At 35.8% G+C, this 17,283-nt stretch overlaps 2 protein-coding genes and 1 non-coding gene across 4 annotated transcripts; 1 reads left to right on the plus strand and 2 right to left on the minus strand.

Moving 5' to 3' along the window:
• The first annotated feature begins 1,122 nt into the window (after positions 1–1,122).
• LOC137814521 (uncharacterized) lies at positions 1,123–3,073 on the plus strand. Its single transcript, XM_068617307.1, has one exon. It carries the CDS (start codon positions 1,523–1,525, stop codon positions 2,873–2,875), a length of 1,353 nt encoding a protein of 450 aa, XP_068473408.1. The 5' UTR covers positions 1,123–1,522; the 3' UTR covers positions 2,876–3,073.
• A 216-nt stretch (positions 3,074–3,289) lies between these two features.
• On the minus strand, positions 3,290–3,362 carry TRNAR-UCU (transfer RNA arginine (anticodon UCU)). Its single transcript has one exon. It is a non-coding gene; the product is annotated as a tRNA-Arg (tRNA).
• A 1,129-nt stretch (positions 3,363–4,491) lies between these two features.
• LOC137814523 (pyruvate kinase 1, cytosolic-like) lies at positions 4,492–15,722 on the minus strand. 2 transcript variants are annotated; one of them, XM_068617308.1, is made up of 17 exons: positions 15,427–15,688; positions 15,219–15,315; positions 15,000–15,097; positions 14,563–14,718; positions 13,929–14,006; positions 13,590–13,721; positions 13,390–13,470; positions 13,188–13,259; positions 12,990–13,079; positions 12,055–12,199; positions 10,957–11,045; positions 9,778–9,873; positions 9,490–9,557; positions 9,220–9,319; positions 5,719–5,763; positions 5,313–5,372; positions 4,492–4,969 (listed from the first exon to the last, which is right to left on the minus strand). In XM_068617308.1, exons 1-17 carry the CDS (start codon positions 15,493–15,495, stop codon positions 4,817–4,819), a joined length of 1,629 nt encoding a protein of 542 aa, XP_068473409.1. In that variant the 5' UTR covers positions 15,496–15,688; the 3' UTR covers positions 4,492–4,816. The 2 variants fall into 2 exon arrangements, with proteins under 2 accessions (XP_068473409.1, XP_068473410.1); XM_068617309.1 differs by lacking the exon at positions 5,719–5,763 and having other exon boundaries at positions 15,427–15,722.
• Positions 15,723–17,283: the final 1,561 nt, after the last annotated feature.

The raw sequence follows: 17,283 nt of genomic DNA on the forward strand, positions 1-17,283 counted from the left end.
TTGTAATCTTTCACTTATGGTAAGATTGTTCAGTTTTGATTCTTTGATAAAATTTATTAAATATTGACAACAATTTTTTGTCACCATTTAAATGACACGAGGATTGATGTCTTGTTTGACATAGTTTAATTATATTTTTGGTCATTTATAACTATAATTGAAAAGAACAAAAATATAATTAAATTATATTGCCATCATGAAATAGTCATGTTAACAAGTTTGTTAATAAAAACCTTTTCCAATTACTACATTTTTGGAATTTTCAGTTGACAATTATAGAACAAAGTGACCATAATTGAATAATTAGTAAAAGTATGCGAATTTATTATTTATGGTAATTTATTATTAAATGAAACTACAAAATATATATATATATAACCCTAAACTACAATATATATATATATATATTAGTTCAAAACACATATCAAATGAGATGAAAAAAGAATTAGTAAATATTTTTTTCTGAAGAATACTCTTGCTTTAAATTGTAAATACAATACATTATATTTTTTTTGTGAGAAAATATATAATACATTATAAAATTGATGAGAAAACAAGTTAAAAAGGAAAAATATTTAGATTAAAAAAAAATCATTCAAGATGTTATTCATGGTGATGTTTGGAGACTATTTCAGAATTCAGTTTTGAAAACTTAATTAAAGAAAAATGTATTTATAAACTAAATTTGAGAATAAAAAATGTTTATAAATTATGTTATAGATGTGGAATTTTTGAGGTTAGAAGAATGAAATTTCTTTAGTAATAAATGAAAGGTTTATTATATATTTACAACTCCAATTTTTTATTTACAATTTTTAATACTATTATTTTAATATTTTTTATATCATTTAATTATAAATTTACCTTGTTCTATACAACTTCAAAAATTATCAAATTATATTTTCCTAAAGAGAATGAGAATCTAGTGTAGTGTGTGGTTGAAAGAAGAGTTTAAGAGGACGTGGAGCAACCCATTTGGCACAAAACCTGTGGGTTATGTTTTTCAAAGCACAAACAAAACCATGGGCAGTTTTCTGTCAGTGCTGTAGCATAACCAGCTGCTTCACCCTTTGTATTTTATTTCTATTATATTATTACCATATGCTATATATCCTCCTTCTCTTTCTTCCTTCTACCACCAATCCACCATGCTTCTGCATCATCATCTTTCCTACAATACCAGCTCAGCCCTTTTACTTTTTCCTCTCCACCATTGACTTCTGCATAGTCTTTCAAAGGCTGAGGAATAATTCCATGCACGAGATCTTCGTGGAAGCACATACCATGTCATTTTCCACAGGCCAAGCGAGTTATTGGTAAGGTGAACGTGTGTTATGATGTTAATTACACTACGTGGATCTAACTATTTCTCAAAACCTGAGTCCTTTAGTCAAATTGCTTTTCACCCCTTTTGAATTTTGAAGTGTTCTAACTCCAATTTGGTTCTAAATTTCCACAAGAATTTAGTGGAATTGGTGATTTTTATAGACTGAAATATTGGTGAAGTGGTCTTCAGGAGTTGATGGAACCCAATGCATTAGGTGGTGGAATATTTCCTAACATAAGTAGTGGTTTGCTAGGAGTAGAAAAGCTTCAAAACCAGCAAAACCCTCCTCACCCTTTGCACCACCCCCAAATGGTTTCCTATGCCTCTCACCATGACACTGACACACATCAACAACATCCACCACAATCAATCAAACATGGCTACAACTATTCTGCCGCGAAAACCAACAAGTTACAAATCACACTCAGTGATGAAGATGAGGCCGGGTTCACAGCAGAAGACTCTGGTGACCCCAAGAGAAAAATGTCTCCATGGCATAGAATGAAGTGGACTGACACCATGGTAAGGCTTTTAATAATGGCTGTTTATTACATTGGAGATGAGGCTGGTTCAGAAGGCAGTGATCCCACTAAGAAGAAAGCCACGGGGTTGCTGCAGAAGAAAGGGAAATGGAAATCAGTGTCAAGGGGCATGATGGAAAAGGGCTACTATGTATCTCCGCAACAATGCGAAGACAAATTCAATGACTTGAACAAGAGGTACAAGAGGGTCAACGACATTCTGGGCAAGGGCACAGCTTGTCGGGTGGTGGAGAACCAAACCTTGTTGGACACAATGGATCTGTCCCCAAAGATGAAGGAGGAAGTTCGAAAACTGCTCAACTCCAAGCACTTGTTCTTCAGGGAAATGTGTACCTACCACAACAGTTGTGGCCACAACAACAATTGTGGCACATCCAACGCGCAACAATCAAGTGAGGCTCAACCACAACATCAACATCAACATCAACATCAACAGCAGCGGTGTTTGCATTCATCGGAGAACGGGGTGGGGGGTCTGAGAATGTTGAAAGAGGATGAGGATGAGGATATTGAGGAGGAGGATTCGGAGGATTTTTCTGATGAGGAGGAAGATGAATCGGGAGAAGGAGGATCAAGGGGTATGGAGGAGGATGAGAATGATGTGATGAGGAAGAGAGCGAGGAAAGGAGGGTTTGGTGTGTTGTCATCCTCATCATCCGTATCATGTCAGGTGATGATGCAGCAATTGAATGGCGAAGTGAGCGGTGTGTTGCAAGATGTTGCGAAAAGTGCATGGGAGAAAAAGCATTGGATGAAGAAGAGGGTGGTGCAGTTGGAGGAGCAGCAGGTGAATTATCATATGCAGGCCTTTGAATTGGAAAAGCAACGGTTGAAGTGGGAGAGGTTTAGCAGCAAGAAGGAGAGGGAAATGGAGAAAGATAAGCTTCAGAATGAACGGAGGAGGCTGGAAATCGAAAGAATGCTCTTGCTAATTCGCCAGAAGGAGCTTGAACTGGTTACTGTTCATCAACAGCAGCAGCATCAGCAGCAGCATTCTTCTACCTAGAATTGAAGAAATTACTGTGTAAATTTTATGTATGGTAGTTTAAATTATTATAAGAGCATATGTAGACTTGGAGATTGTTCATTTTCTGGGGTGATCATTCCAAGTAATTTCGAAACATGTCGTATTGTTGCTTGTTTGTAGAAAATTTTTGTTCGTTCTTGTTTTTCTGTTTTAAATAAAATATACATCAAATTTTTCCACTCACGTCTGATTTTGCGGGAGCAAATTAAACTTAATAAACACGAGTTGTTTATTGGGGACCAAAAATAGAAATGTGGAAAAGGAGAAAGCAATTGAGGACTGTCTGATCTACAGAGTGAAAATTTTGTTTATGAAGTTTTAGTAAAAGAATTGAGGTGATTAATCAAAGCAAGTAATAAAAATTAATGTTAAAACAAAAATAATATTCAAATTCACGCCCGGTGGGACTCGAACCCACAATCGCCTGATTAGAAGTCAGGCGCCTTATCCATTAGGCCACAGGCGCTTATTGATTATAATATTTAATTGTTATTATTTATCGCATTATATTTAAAAAATAGCCTTATTTTGACCTTGCATGATTCACGTTCTAATATCTTAAACCAATGCTCCAAATAACAATTTGTTATATCTTCCCTTGTGAAAAGTGATAATTTGGTACATAATTGAATATTGCATAATGTATTCAATTATTAAGATGAAAACCAACATAAACTCTATGTAAATGAAATTTTAAACTAATACAAAAGATATACCAAATGTCTTGTAAGATTAAAAAAATACATAATAAAGGTACTTTCGGAATAACTGTGAAATTAATTTTTTTGGATAATTAATTATGATTATAATTTGTTTTTGTTTGGACAAGTTTATTGAAAATTATTTTAAGATTATTAATTTCGTTTGATGCAATAAATAATTTTTTGTATAAGAGAATGAGTATGAACTTTCTTTTGTAGATTTCAGCTTTGTCCCAAACTCTGAATTACAAACAGCTTTTTAATCCAAAATACGGCTAAATTTATAAAATTCTATATTTTTCAAACGTGCTCTATGAGGCTAAACGATAATCATAATCATGTCCTTTAAATAACCATACGTTATAATTAGTGCTTCATAGTCCTGAGGGACAATCGATAAAAAATATGAAAAAGGATGTTGAATCATCTCACGTGCTTAATCTTGGTAACTTCGTATTCAACCTTCATTCCGCTCAAGAAGGATTTGTGGTTTCATTGTCGATTTTTTTTAAAAAAAGACTTCAAGACCATACTTTGGAGGTAAAATATGAAAAATTGAGATTCAACAGTACGATAAAGAGATTTGAGTTGTTTAGGGTTTTGAGTTAGAGAGCTTTGAGTTGTTTAAGGTTTAAGGTTTTAAGTTGTGGTTCGATTCTCAAGGAGCTTAAAGAGGTAACACATGCATTGGTTAGTGGCAGAACCTGATTAATTTATGCTTCAGAATCACAACCATTGCTTTTTGGTGCAAAGTGAATGCAGAGAGTTGAACTAGTATAAATCCAATATGGATTATATCTTGTTTTGATAAACCTTGAGATAAGCGCGGCTTTGCGTGTCAACAAGTTATTACTTCGTCTTATATATAGACAAGTTCAGTAACTCAGATCAATATAAAAGGTAAAATAGGGTCAATCACGAATTGTTTGGTCCGTATGACACATAGCATATCACACTCTTGTTCATGATTAGACTTACACTGCTGATACAGTATAAGCACTACTCTGAAAAAATTGGCATCAGGGCATATTTCCTCTGATTTTTAACTGACAGCCTATAATATAACTATTCTAACATTCAGTTTCAATCACAAAATATAAACTAGTCACCAAACCCGGTGGAGATAACCTCAAAAAGTGGTAGCTGAATGATCTGCTACTGCCAAAAACTTGTAGACCAAAAAACAAAAGCCTAAACTGTAGTTAGATTAATGCATCACTTAATCTTCAAGCTCGATAATCTTAACCACAGATGAATCACCAACTTTCTGGCAAACAACTACACGATCGTGCGACTTTATAACTCCTGCTGCTTTTCCATGATCAAGGGCAACCTTTAGAATAGATTCGTTTGAGGCACTAGTTGAATCGGCCTGCAGGCAGAGTATTAGATCAAGTCTGGTAAGTCTCCGATCATTAAGTGATGGAATCATTGTAAAGCAGCATGTATACTAGTCAAGCAAACTGTAGCTTACGTTTCACACTGTAGCCATGACGGTGATTACTACAGAAAAATATAAAACTCATTTCTAGATCTCCCTAAAGGAAATACAAGGACTCAAGGAGCTCAGGAGTCACGATGAATTGAAGCGGAACAGATAAACAGTACCCAACCCCGATAGTCTAGCTACTTTTAAGCTTGATCAAAATTCAGTAGTCATTTCCTTCCCCCAAAAGAACAATGCATAACAATAATGCGGATAAAGATTGACTTACTGGATGTCGAGGATCGGCAAGTATGGGAAAGAGACCTCTTACAACAAGCGATTGCCTAGCCTGTGCCAACAAATTGAATTATAAGTTGGTAAACAAGATATTTCAACATGACACTATAAATCCTGGTAAATGCATGCTTCTAATCATTATACGGAACAACTGTGACCAAATGCAGGCCGATACAGCATCATCTTCCAAAGTAAGTCAGTACGTACTGTTTATGGCGTATTTCCATTACAGAGGATACGGTACAATTAATTACGGCTGAGAAAACTGGAGTAAGATTAGATAGTTTACTAAATGATATGTAAACAATGTCTAGTACATAAAAAGTCGAGAATATTTGACATAAAAACAAGATTGCAAAAATAATAAATATATATATAAGGAGAAGTATATTAATTACATTAATTGTAAATAGGCTTTCCCACAAATGAGTTGGCAGTTGATCCTGGAAAGGGCCGGGAATAAAATGAGCAAAGCATAAAAGAAATGATTTATTTAAAAGCTACAAAGTTAATTAGAAGTATTCATATATTAATCTGGGGGGTCAACTAATGCCTGGTGATCTCTTTATTCGATAACCTATCGCCGCCACTCAATAGTTTCTTACAGAAAATGATTTGGATCAACAACACATTAATTAAAAAATAACTAATTTTATGCAATTCATGCACGAATAAATTCAGAAAAGTTAAACAAAAAAAAGTTTTGCAATGTAATGGATGTTTTTCGTTTTCTTAACAATTTTAATACATTTCAATAGAGCAAAAAATGATTTTGGATAAATGTAAGATTATATGGACACGATATTTAACAAAAATGTTATTCATTAATCATTAGCGTTATGGTGTTTTTTACTTCAAAAGATATGTCCTAATTCAAATTATCTTAGCAAATAATATCCTTAAAAAAAGTAATATAGTTTAGAAAAGCTATACCGAAAATTAGGGTGGTCATGCATCCAATCTATATTCAATCTAAATCCAAATAAATGGATTGGATTTAAAATCTTTATTTTTTAACTAGATCAAATTTAAATGAATCTTTTTTAAATCCATTTAAAGTGGATTAAATTTAGATTAATTTATTTTGTTAATTAGATTAAATCCATTTTGTTAATTACATTAAATCCATTTTGATATGGACAAAGACTAATTTGACTCGAATCGGGCCTAAACCGACTCAACCTTAACACGGACCAACTCGGTTCAACAAGCCCGGACACGGACGACTCGACATCAGCCCAGACCCAGACAACTCGACAATGGCCAGGGCCTGGATAATTTGACATCAGCCCGAGCCCGTTCAACTCGACATCAGCCTGGGCCAGCTCGGCTCAACATTAGCCAGGGCCCAATCGACTCAACTTTGACTCAAGCCCGGACAACTCGACATTAGCCTGGACCTGATTGACTCGACATCAACTCGAGCCTGCTCCACTCGACATTGGCTCAAGCCTGGACGACTCGACACCGACAAGGGCCCACTTGGTCAGGGCCAATCGACTCAACATCGACCTAAGCCCGAAAGATTCAACACCGGTCCGGACGACTCGACAATGACCCGGGCCCAATCGACTCGACATCAGCCTGAGCCCGAATGATTCAACATCGGCCCGGACGACTCGACAATAGCCCGGGCCTGGATGATTCGACATCGGCCCGAGCCCACTCGACTCGACATCGATCCGGGCCCGTCCACTCGACAAAGGCTCGAGCCTGGACGTATCGACAATGGCCTGGGTCCGAACGACTCGACATCGTCTCTGGCATCCTCGACTTGACATCGGCCCGAACCCGTTGGACTCGACATTGGCCAACTCCAATCAACTTGACATAGACCCGGGCCTGCTCGACTTGACATCCGCCCGGGCCAGCTCGGCTCGACATTAGCTAGGGCCCAATTGACTCGGCATCGACCCAGGCTGCTCCACTCGACATTGGCTCAAGCCCGGACGACACGACATCGGCCCAAGCCCGCTTGGCTCGACATTGGCCAGGGCCAATCGACTCGACATAGACCCATGCCCGCTCCACTCAACATCGGCTCGGGCCTGTTCAGCTCGACATTGACCCAGGTTCAGACGACTCGACATTGGCTCGAGCTCGGACGACTTGGCAATGGTCTGGGCCCGGACGACTCGACATCGACCCGAGCTCAAAAGATTCAACATGAGCTCGGGCCCGGACGACTCGACAATGGCCCGGGGCTGGATGATTCGACATTGACCCGAGCCCGTTCGACTCTACATTGGCCCGACATTAGCCAAGGCTTAATCGACTCGACATTGACCCGTGCCCGTCCACTCGACATCGGCCCAAATCCGAACAACTCGACATCGGTCCGGGCCCGGACGACTCGACAATGGCGAGGCCCGCTTGGCTCGACATCAACTCGGGCCCGTTCGGCTCGACATCAGCCCGAGCCCGGGAGACTCGACATTTGCTCGAGCCAACTCAGCTTGACATTGGTTTGAGTCTAATCGACTCGATATTGGGTCGTTCGGCTCGACATTGGCTAGGGCCTAATCGACTCGGGCCCACTCCACTCAACATCGACCCGGTCCCATTCAGCTTGACATCAACTCAGACCCGATCAGCTCAACATTGGCCCGGGCCCAATCGACTCGACATCGGCCCGGCCAGTGCAATTTAAGAGAGGGGAAACGGTACCGTTTAAGCGGTTTTCGTGGAGGTCGAGGAAGCGGAGGTAGAGAAGTGGGGAAAGGGAATCAATTGGGCCACGGAGGTTAAGGGAAGGGGGGGAGAGGCCCACCACTCTGCCATATGGGGAGCACTCCACTCCGAGCCACGCGGCGGAAGAGGCGTCCGCTCCAGTCCAGTTGGAGAGAAGGTTGCCGTGGGTGTCGGTTTGGAGGCGGAATTGGGTTAGGGCGAGTGTATCATTTTGCCATGCAGCATCTGCAACATAGAGGAAGGCCAATGCCAGTGACAGGTTTATGGAAGAAGGGTGTTTCATGTTATGGTGTGGGAAGGGGACAAGAATGCTTATGCTGCTGTTTTTAATTTGAAAAGAAGGGTGGAATTCAGATTTCAGATTTGGGATTTGGGATTGAGAAGGAAAACGTGGCATGATTGGAGAGAGTGAGGGATTGAGGAAAAGTGTTGCGGTGTTATTATAAGTCCCTGAAAGGTAATTAGGACTAATGCGATGATTAAAGTTTGTGGTAGCGTTCATGATTACTATTGTCGCTTCCTCCTAAGATATGGAAAGATAATAATATATTAAATTAAGTTATTTAATCAAAATATAAATTAAAAATAAAATGAGTTGTAGAATAAAGTGAAATTTGTTTAGAGCGTAAAAAAATTAGGATAGTTTCAAGACATTGATGAATCGACTAAAATCATGTGCGACAACAAATTTAAATTAGAAATGATAAGGTTTCAAAACCAACTCTGGTTCATAAAGGTCAGTTTTTGAGTTACTATGGAAGGGTAAAGGGGGTTCACTGTTGCCAATCATCTAGTCTAGAACAACTCATCCTAAATAATTCTGAGTCATCCATCTAACTCGATATAGACTCGGGTCCGCTCGACTTGACATCGTCTAAATTGTCTTTGCTTAACTTGGATATGGCCAAGTCAAAATCCATCCCAAAATACAATTTGGATAATCTAAAAAGGTATCCAATCTATATCTAATCCATATCCATGGATTGGATTTAAAATCCAAAAATATGAATTTGAATTTGAAATAAATTCATTTAAATAGATTAAAACTAATATAAATATAGATAATTATGGATTGGATTTTGTGTCCACCCTTACCGAAAATCATATCAATAATATAATCCAGACTGTAAAAAAAAAGACAGGGGGTGTCCGTGCAATCCACGTACACCTAACAGAGGATAAGATGCAAACAACATAAAAGATCTAACCTCAAAAGCTCCGCTAAAGCTCCATTTCAGCTGATTTGTCTTGAGTCGGGGGATCACAACAGAGAGAACTGGCATGGTTGGCCTATATTTTGCTATCAATCTAAAAAGTGCAAGAAACCCTATTAGAAAAGCCTCAAAGACACAAGTACACAGGGAAGAAAAATTGTATCGGACATTACTTGAATATTGAATCCAATTTAGAAGTTGGGTAGTTTATCTCTCCTAGATATTATATGAACATTCACAACAAATTATTCATTGAGACAGTACCTTGCGGCTCTTCCAGATGAAGTGAAGCAAATAATAACAGAAGCCTTCACCTTAATAGCTGCTCGTACCTAAAAAGTATAATTTGCATACAAGTTTAAAAGATGAAATGGAACCAACCACTAAGACAAGAAAGCAAGATTCGTAGACAAACTATATGTTTTCAATGTAGACAGGCAATCACTAGCAAGAAGAAACTAAAACTGGCCCACAGCACAAGGCTACCTCTCACCATTCCATGCACTAGGAGCCACATAAAATAAATAAGAGGAAAGATTGAAATGAAAGTACCGCAGAGGAGGCAATAGATTCCAAGTGGGACATGGGTTCTCCAACATATTTGACAGTTCTCTTAAAATAACGGTCTTGATTAAAAACTTTCTCAGCCTGAAATAGAAGGTGGAAATCTCAGCCAGCATTTTGAGTGACATTTCAAACAGGAGACTATTTAATGAGTCAAATCAACTCTCTCAACAAAGGATTGACATTCAAAAAACTAATGCCACAGTATTATACAAAGATATTCTTTAAAACCACTATAAGATAGAAAGAAAAAAGGCTAGGAGAAATTGGAATTCAGAAAAAGAAAATTTGTGAGAACAACATAGTTTCCATCATTTCTTAGCAAGTTTTATCTAAATGAAGTCAATAGTATCTTCATCTATTTAGATGAAACTTCGGAGATAAAATAGTACATAAAATTAGAGAGAAAATGATATTCAGATAAAGAAAAGTGATGAGAATAACGTAATTGCCAGACTTTCATACTCGTAGCAATTTTTATCACAAATAAATCATACAATAAAAGAAATGAAAAAATTAAAACATTTCATGCAGTCAATGTTCTTATCAAGCCACTCTCAGGTTTTAGTTTCACTTAGCTTGTTTTTCATGAGAAATGGATGAACATGGAAAGATAAAAAGAAATTAGATATCTGGCTTATCTCAGGTCATTCAGAATATAGTATCTTCATCTGGTTACACTAACTCCAGAAGATAAAAATTTACTTTTATTTAATATTATCTTCAGCCATAAAGTATGCACACATGTAAAAAATGGTAATAAAAGCAATAAATACTAGATCGAGCAAGAGAGAATTATCCTATTACAGAGTAACTACTATACAACCAAAAGATTAAAAGCAATTTTTAGTTAAACAACTGAGATATTTGGTTATATCAATGATAATAAGTCTAATACAGAAGTTCCCTAAGCCTGTCTGAATGTCTTGAGCAAAAACTAGATGCAGCATAGGAACCCCCCAACCATACAATTGCAAAATCAGAAATGCTTGAAATAGTGAAGTTGTCAAACCACAACACTAATATTCCAATTCCAAATTATTTAGGCAACAGGCTTCTCAATACACAGAAGAATTTCATCAGAAATGTTCCATAAAATACAATACTAACATACTAAAACAAATTTGAAGTATCAAATGAAATTAAAGAGCAATCAAGTGCACTTACTTCTGCACAAATTTTGCCAACTGTAGAAATAGTTTCAACAGGGTATAACCCACGTAAAGTCTCGGCACCTAGAAGTATTGCATCACTCCCTGTATACATGTTAATAACAGTTCAACAAATATCCAATAAATGATTCTGAGAAAAACATGCAGAGCAAACAACAAAAAAACTCAATGTGAAAGGTCAAAATGAGGGGGAAAAAATCAAGGGATAGAGATTTTGAAGTTGGGTAACACAAACAAATATCAAAAGCACAGCAAGATGCACAGCTATATATAGTCACCAATGAAAGAATGACTAAATTATTGAAGCAGGCCTAAATCTGAAAATGAAGATAGCAATACATCAAGTCGATAGTCATTTACAGAAGGTTTCAAGTTACCATGCAAATCAATGTTGATGACTCCGTAGACAACTTCAAGGCTCAAGCACATAGATAGGAACTAATGGGGAGATAAATGACATCAGTGAAATGTGGGGAAAAAGAATCCAGTATCATTGTGTACAATAATAAAATAGTGCCATAACTTCCTCTCTCCATATGAACACTCTCCTCTCCTGGTAGCCCATCAGGGTTATCAATGGTGGATGGTGGAACACCAAAATTTCATCATATAAACATGCCATTGTGGCCTAAGGAGCTCCCATTACGAACCTCCATTCACCAACCAAAAACACCATGTTATGGTGTAATGGCAGCAAATGGTTATTTAACAACATTGAGCCCCCATCACACTTTGTTTTCTGCTTATCACAGAAGATATGGCCATTTCAACTTCTTAACTCGCTTACCTTCCCTTCTCACACAAGCACAACAGTTTACTGGACCATTTCTCATATTTACAAGTCCTGTCGTTGGTTGAATTTCACTATTTTACAATACCTAGAAAATTCAATGTAAATCACCTTAATTACCAAATTCTTAAATCTACAATATTCTAGACCATTGCACCTCAAATGTCTACTAAAAATCAGAACTTTTGGGGATTAAATATATTTCATCATGATATAAATATAAACTTAACAAGATAAAAATTCCAGGACATCCTAGTAGTCACCACCACCCTGACTAGTGGGATCATGTGACAGGTAACTTACCATCTAAAACAGCATTGGCAACATCAGTGGCTTCTGCACGAGTTGGTCTTAAGTTGTCAGTCATGCTATCCACAACGCGTGTAAGCACAGCAGGTTTCCCAGCCATATTACACTTGTAAAGGGCAGATTTTTGAAAGAAAAATACCTACAGAAGCAAATAGTAGTTGATTAACACCTCTGCAATGGTCAGTCTATAAATGATTAGGTTTCACTTTATGGAGACAATTATGATTGACAATACGGACATTGAAATTAAGTATCAATTCAATACAACTGACTCAGGTCAAACATCCAATTCCACTCTAGATGATATATTCCCTCGCTCAGCAAAAGTCTCATTTATTTCTTTGCTCGAAATTTGTGGTTTTAACAGCAAACCATACTCACTCAATGACTATTGGTACATTTATTTACACTTATAAACAGATGAAGACTCACAACACCAGTCATGTATAGTGGTTCAAAAACGGACATTTGGAACATTTGCACAAGCTTGGTAAACTATGTTGTTTTGAAAAAAAAAAACTAGTCAAGTTATTAGTAAAAAGGTACTCGGGGAAATTCATAATTTCACAATCAAATATAATATAAAAGACTCCATACTTAGGATATCAACCTACTAGCTAAAACTTATTTGAACCACCAAGTGCCAACCCCATCCATTAAAAAAAAAGTGGACCAGATGATCTAGGCAAGAAAAAATTGATTCAAGCATTTAAATAAAAAAATCATTTCAAAAGAGAGCAAGAACATAAAGTAAAAATAGGAACTATTTTGTCCAGTATCAGCTCTTACTAAAACCTATTGAAGCATATACTTATTTCAATTCATTATGAAAACAAATCTATAATATTTGAAGTAATAAATACTTTCTTGACATACACAAGTAGAGCCCTCCAGTCTACAAATAAGATTCGTTTATCAAAGAATCTAACCTTCTCCGGGGGAAGATCAATGCCCAAATTCCCACGGGAAAGAATAATACCATCTGCTTCTTGTAGAATTTCATCAAAATGGGTCAATCCCTAAAAAACAATACAGGTGTGCATATGCTGTTGAATCAGAACACTGACAGGAATTTAATTTACATAAAAACTAAATTGTCCAGTGAATTATGAAAAAATGCAGTTCACCTCAATATTTTCAATCTTTGCAAATATATGAGTCTGGCTTAGATCTCCTAACTTAGAAAGGAATTCACGGGCCTGCATTTCAAGCACACAACAGTTTTTTAATAGAAAACCTGAAATAGCTCTAGAAAAATAAATTAAATGGCCAATTATGAACTCCAAAAAACTAAACAAAGTAAAGAATGTGGAAGACTAGACAAGTTACCTGGCGAACATCTTCAGCATGCCTAGTATATGACAATGACAGAAAATCAATTTTGTTTTTTACTCCCCAGGTGCTTATAACCTACAAGGAAAAAATAATAGCCCAAAATTTTTAAAAAACCCTATATTTAGGCACATACAAACTATACATATTTGATGATAAGTGACTCATTTAAACATGCAAGTAAAAGTAGAAATTACCTCCTTGTCTTTATCAGTGAGGGTAGGCAAATCAATATGAACCTGAGAGGCATGCAAAGTGAACAATGACCCTGCTAATGTTGCTGAATTCTTTATAGTACAAACAACGTCCTGACCTGTAACTTCGGACACCTGCATAATTTCAGCATAACTACTCAACATGCATGTAGGACTTCAACTATTCCTACTTATGTCAGCCTATGCCATTGCCATAGATTTTGATAACATCAACAAAGTTTTAACGTCAACTATATGAAAAAAAAATCACAATATAGACTGAGACAAATGACAAAAAGGAGCTTATTAGAATACATTTTGTCTTATGTACCCAACTCATACCTCTAGCCAAACAGAAGTAGTTTCACTTCCCGTGAACAAGTATTGACCAACAAAAATTGTGTCTCCCTTCTTCATTGACTGTGAACAATCCAAATAAGATTAGGGTTTAAACCAATTCAAGCATTGCATTGGGAAAAAAATGAAATGAGTCTTAATTATGTATTGAAGAGAGTAACAAATTACAATTTCAGCAAGGGCCCTCCAAGGAAAAATCATGCAAATGGAATTTACCACTAATAAGTTCTAACACCATAAGCAAGAGCAAAATTGCTAAGCAGTGCCATGAAGGTGCAATAGACTCCAAACCAAGTACAATCACATGCATGAAGAGTATAAATGACTAGACTAAACCGCTCAGGTTAATTCGGAGAAAATATGTACATGAAAAGTAAGTATTAAAATCCTAATTCAATCTCACAAACAACTTGCAAGATGATAGTTGTTTTCCACTTATATTATATTATTTTGATCTTATCACTAGCCATGTAGAACTAAACCACCAGCCTTGAGACTGCAATTAGGAAATCCCCAAAGAGGCCAACATTAAGGGGGCTAGGGGTGATCAGAACCAAGACACTTTCCAATAGTAAGTCAATCAAAGAATATCACGACAAGGATGAAAAGTTTAATGAACCTTTGCCAGTCCATCATAATTGATAGGCAGTATCTGTGAAGATGCTTCTTGTCCCCGGTCAGGAGTCAGAACTACCTGAGCCTCAGCCTGCAGCGAGATAGATTTCTCACTTTTGTTAACAACCTGCATCTCTGCTCCCACCGTGTCCAGCATTACCTGTTAACAGAGTTACCACAACACTCAGCACCTTTTCCATTACATTAACAAATTCAACAAGAAACCTAAACAATAACAATGCATGCATGAATAAATTTGAGGGTCAAAAAAAGATATTCCTCACGCACTCAGAAAAACCTTAATCCCAACGAAACGGACAACAAAGATGTGAAACACAAGGGTTTCATGGGTAGCTTCTAACCTAAGCAATCAATTCTTTTTGAGAATGTTTGAACCAAAAAACGATATTAAGTAAAAAATAATGAAAAAGAAAAACTCACAGCACAGAGTTTCTTAGTAGATTTGATAGAAGTTTTCAAATTCTCCAAAGTCTCTTGGTGATATTCAGGATCGCACCAAGAGAAGTCGAAACGAGCCACTACAGCAGAAAAGGAGAAAAATCATCCAACATCAAATAAGCGTTTCACAAACGGTGGAGAATCAGAAAAATGAGAGAAATATCAGAACAACAATGAAGCAAAAGGAAGAGAAATATATACCTGACATTCCAGCTTTAAGGCAAGAAGAAATAACCTCGACCGATCGAGATTTGGGACCGAGCGTACCAACGATCTTCGTCATTGCGGGAAAGAAACTCTGAAAATGCAAAATAAATATAAAAAACAAACAAAAGAAAAGAGCGTTGAGGAACAAGAATAATAATAAGAAGAACAAGAACAAGATGAAGAAGAAGAAGAAGTTACTGACGGCCTTGGATGGTTTGAGGATGGAAACCATACGAATGGGTTCCTCGAGAAGTAAGTGACCGGAATGCATCCTCGCTTCTTTTCCACGCACACAGAGTCAGAGAGAAGAAGAAGAGTTGATGAAGAAGTATATGAGCACAAGGAGTTTGCGATTATGCTTGCACTCTTATAATGCTCTTTTTAAAACACTTTTTGTTTTTAGCTCTTTCTGTGCGGAGAAATTGTTTGTACTTAGTCCAAGGAAGAAAAAGATGATGATGACCTATTGTAAAACCAAATTCCGTGTAAGATAACTCCACTGTTACAGCAAACATTTTTCTCCTTTATTATTATAATTTAAAAAATCTACATGTCTATTATAAATTTAGTTATTTTCAATTAAAAAAATAAAATTTATTTAAATTTATTGTTTTGCCATCTGAATTAAATATTTATTTGATCATCCCTATAGAGTGAAGAATGGGAAGAATCAGCACACAGTATTCAAGTTAGGTGTGCACTAAAGCTACAATTTTTATTTATTAAATAAGATAGTATAAAATTAAATTCAAACAAAGCATTAATTATTTTTTCTAACAAATGCAGAGTGCTTAATTTTTTGTTAAAAAAATAACACTTCTGACATTTTTTACCTAGAAAATCTTAATGAACATTTCACTTTATTTAAGTAGCTTTGATTGGATAAAAAAATTTAAGACCCAGCTTTTTACAGTGGCACCCTGAATTGCAGGGCCCATCTAATTTCTTAGTCAAATGTCAAATTCTGTGGGTGGTGTTTACCACTCATGACTTAATTTACTTTTATCTTGGGACTTTGATTTATTGTTAGAAACTTAATTTTGTAAAGAGTCAAACCTAAAATTAATCTGATAAAAATTTCATTTGTTACTTATTTATTGTTTCGATCTGTCCATTCTATTAAAAAAAATCTCATAAAAACTATGACAATGTTTTCTCAGAATGTATATTTTGAAAACATTGCTCAGCTATCTCAATATTACACTATTTTTTTCATATCTAGTTAACTTTTCTAGAATCACCATATTTTTTAAGTTAGATATATACTCCATTTATAAAGAGCTTGCTGAGACTCCTGATTTTGTAATTATAATGAAATTTATAAAGAAAATTATTGGAAATGTATTGTTAATTTAGTCTCTTAAATGTTTTTTCATTATCACTTTAATTTTTGTTAAGTATGTATGATTTTGGTAGACTTTTGATATTTTAATGAATAAAGCATTATTAATATTAATAATATAAACTAAAATATACAAATATATGTTAGTTTAAATTTAATTCAAGTGATTAGTAAATTGATTTTTATTGGTAATATGCGGAATCTGTTCTGTATTTCACATTAGTTAAAGGATTGTTTATTTGGTCAGTTATATATACTTTCTAGACTATTTATATAGATTTTTAGCAAGTAAAAGAAAATCACGTAGAACTTTTCTAAAGCCTTTCATCGTTATTTACTATACTATTAAATTACATTATCTGAATTTTTTATTTTTTTCATAATTTCTTTTATATTATATAATTTGAAATTCATTTTAAAACTTCAAATGGTATAATCTAGAAGTCAAAAAATGAATTATTTTACCGTCTAAAACCAAAATGATTTCAAAATTGATTAATCTGAAAGTCAAAATAACAAAGCTTCCATAATTATTATGCTTGTTAAAAATTCTAAGATAACTGATTAAGTCACGACCATAATCGATTATCAACTGTTTTTAACTACATAATCGATTATGTAGTGAGTTATTTTGCAATGATAATCGATTATGCATGAAAAAAACGTAACTTCAAAACAAACATGAACTACCAAACTCACTCTCCTACTCCTATACTT

The sequence above is a fragment of the Phaseolus vulgaris genome, chromosome 1 (genome assembly GCF_000499845.2).
Source record: "Phaseolus vulgaris cultivar G19833 chromosome 1, P. vulgaris v2.0, whole genome shotgun sequence".
In the NCBI taxonomy this organism is placed as follows: Eukaryota; Viridiplantae; Streptophyta; class Magnoliopsida; order Fabales; family Fabaceae; genus Phaseolus; species Phaseolus vulgaris.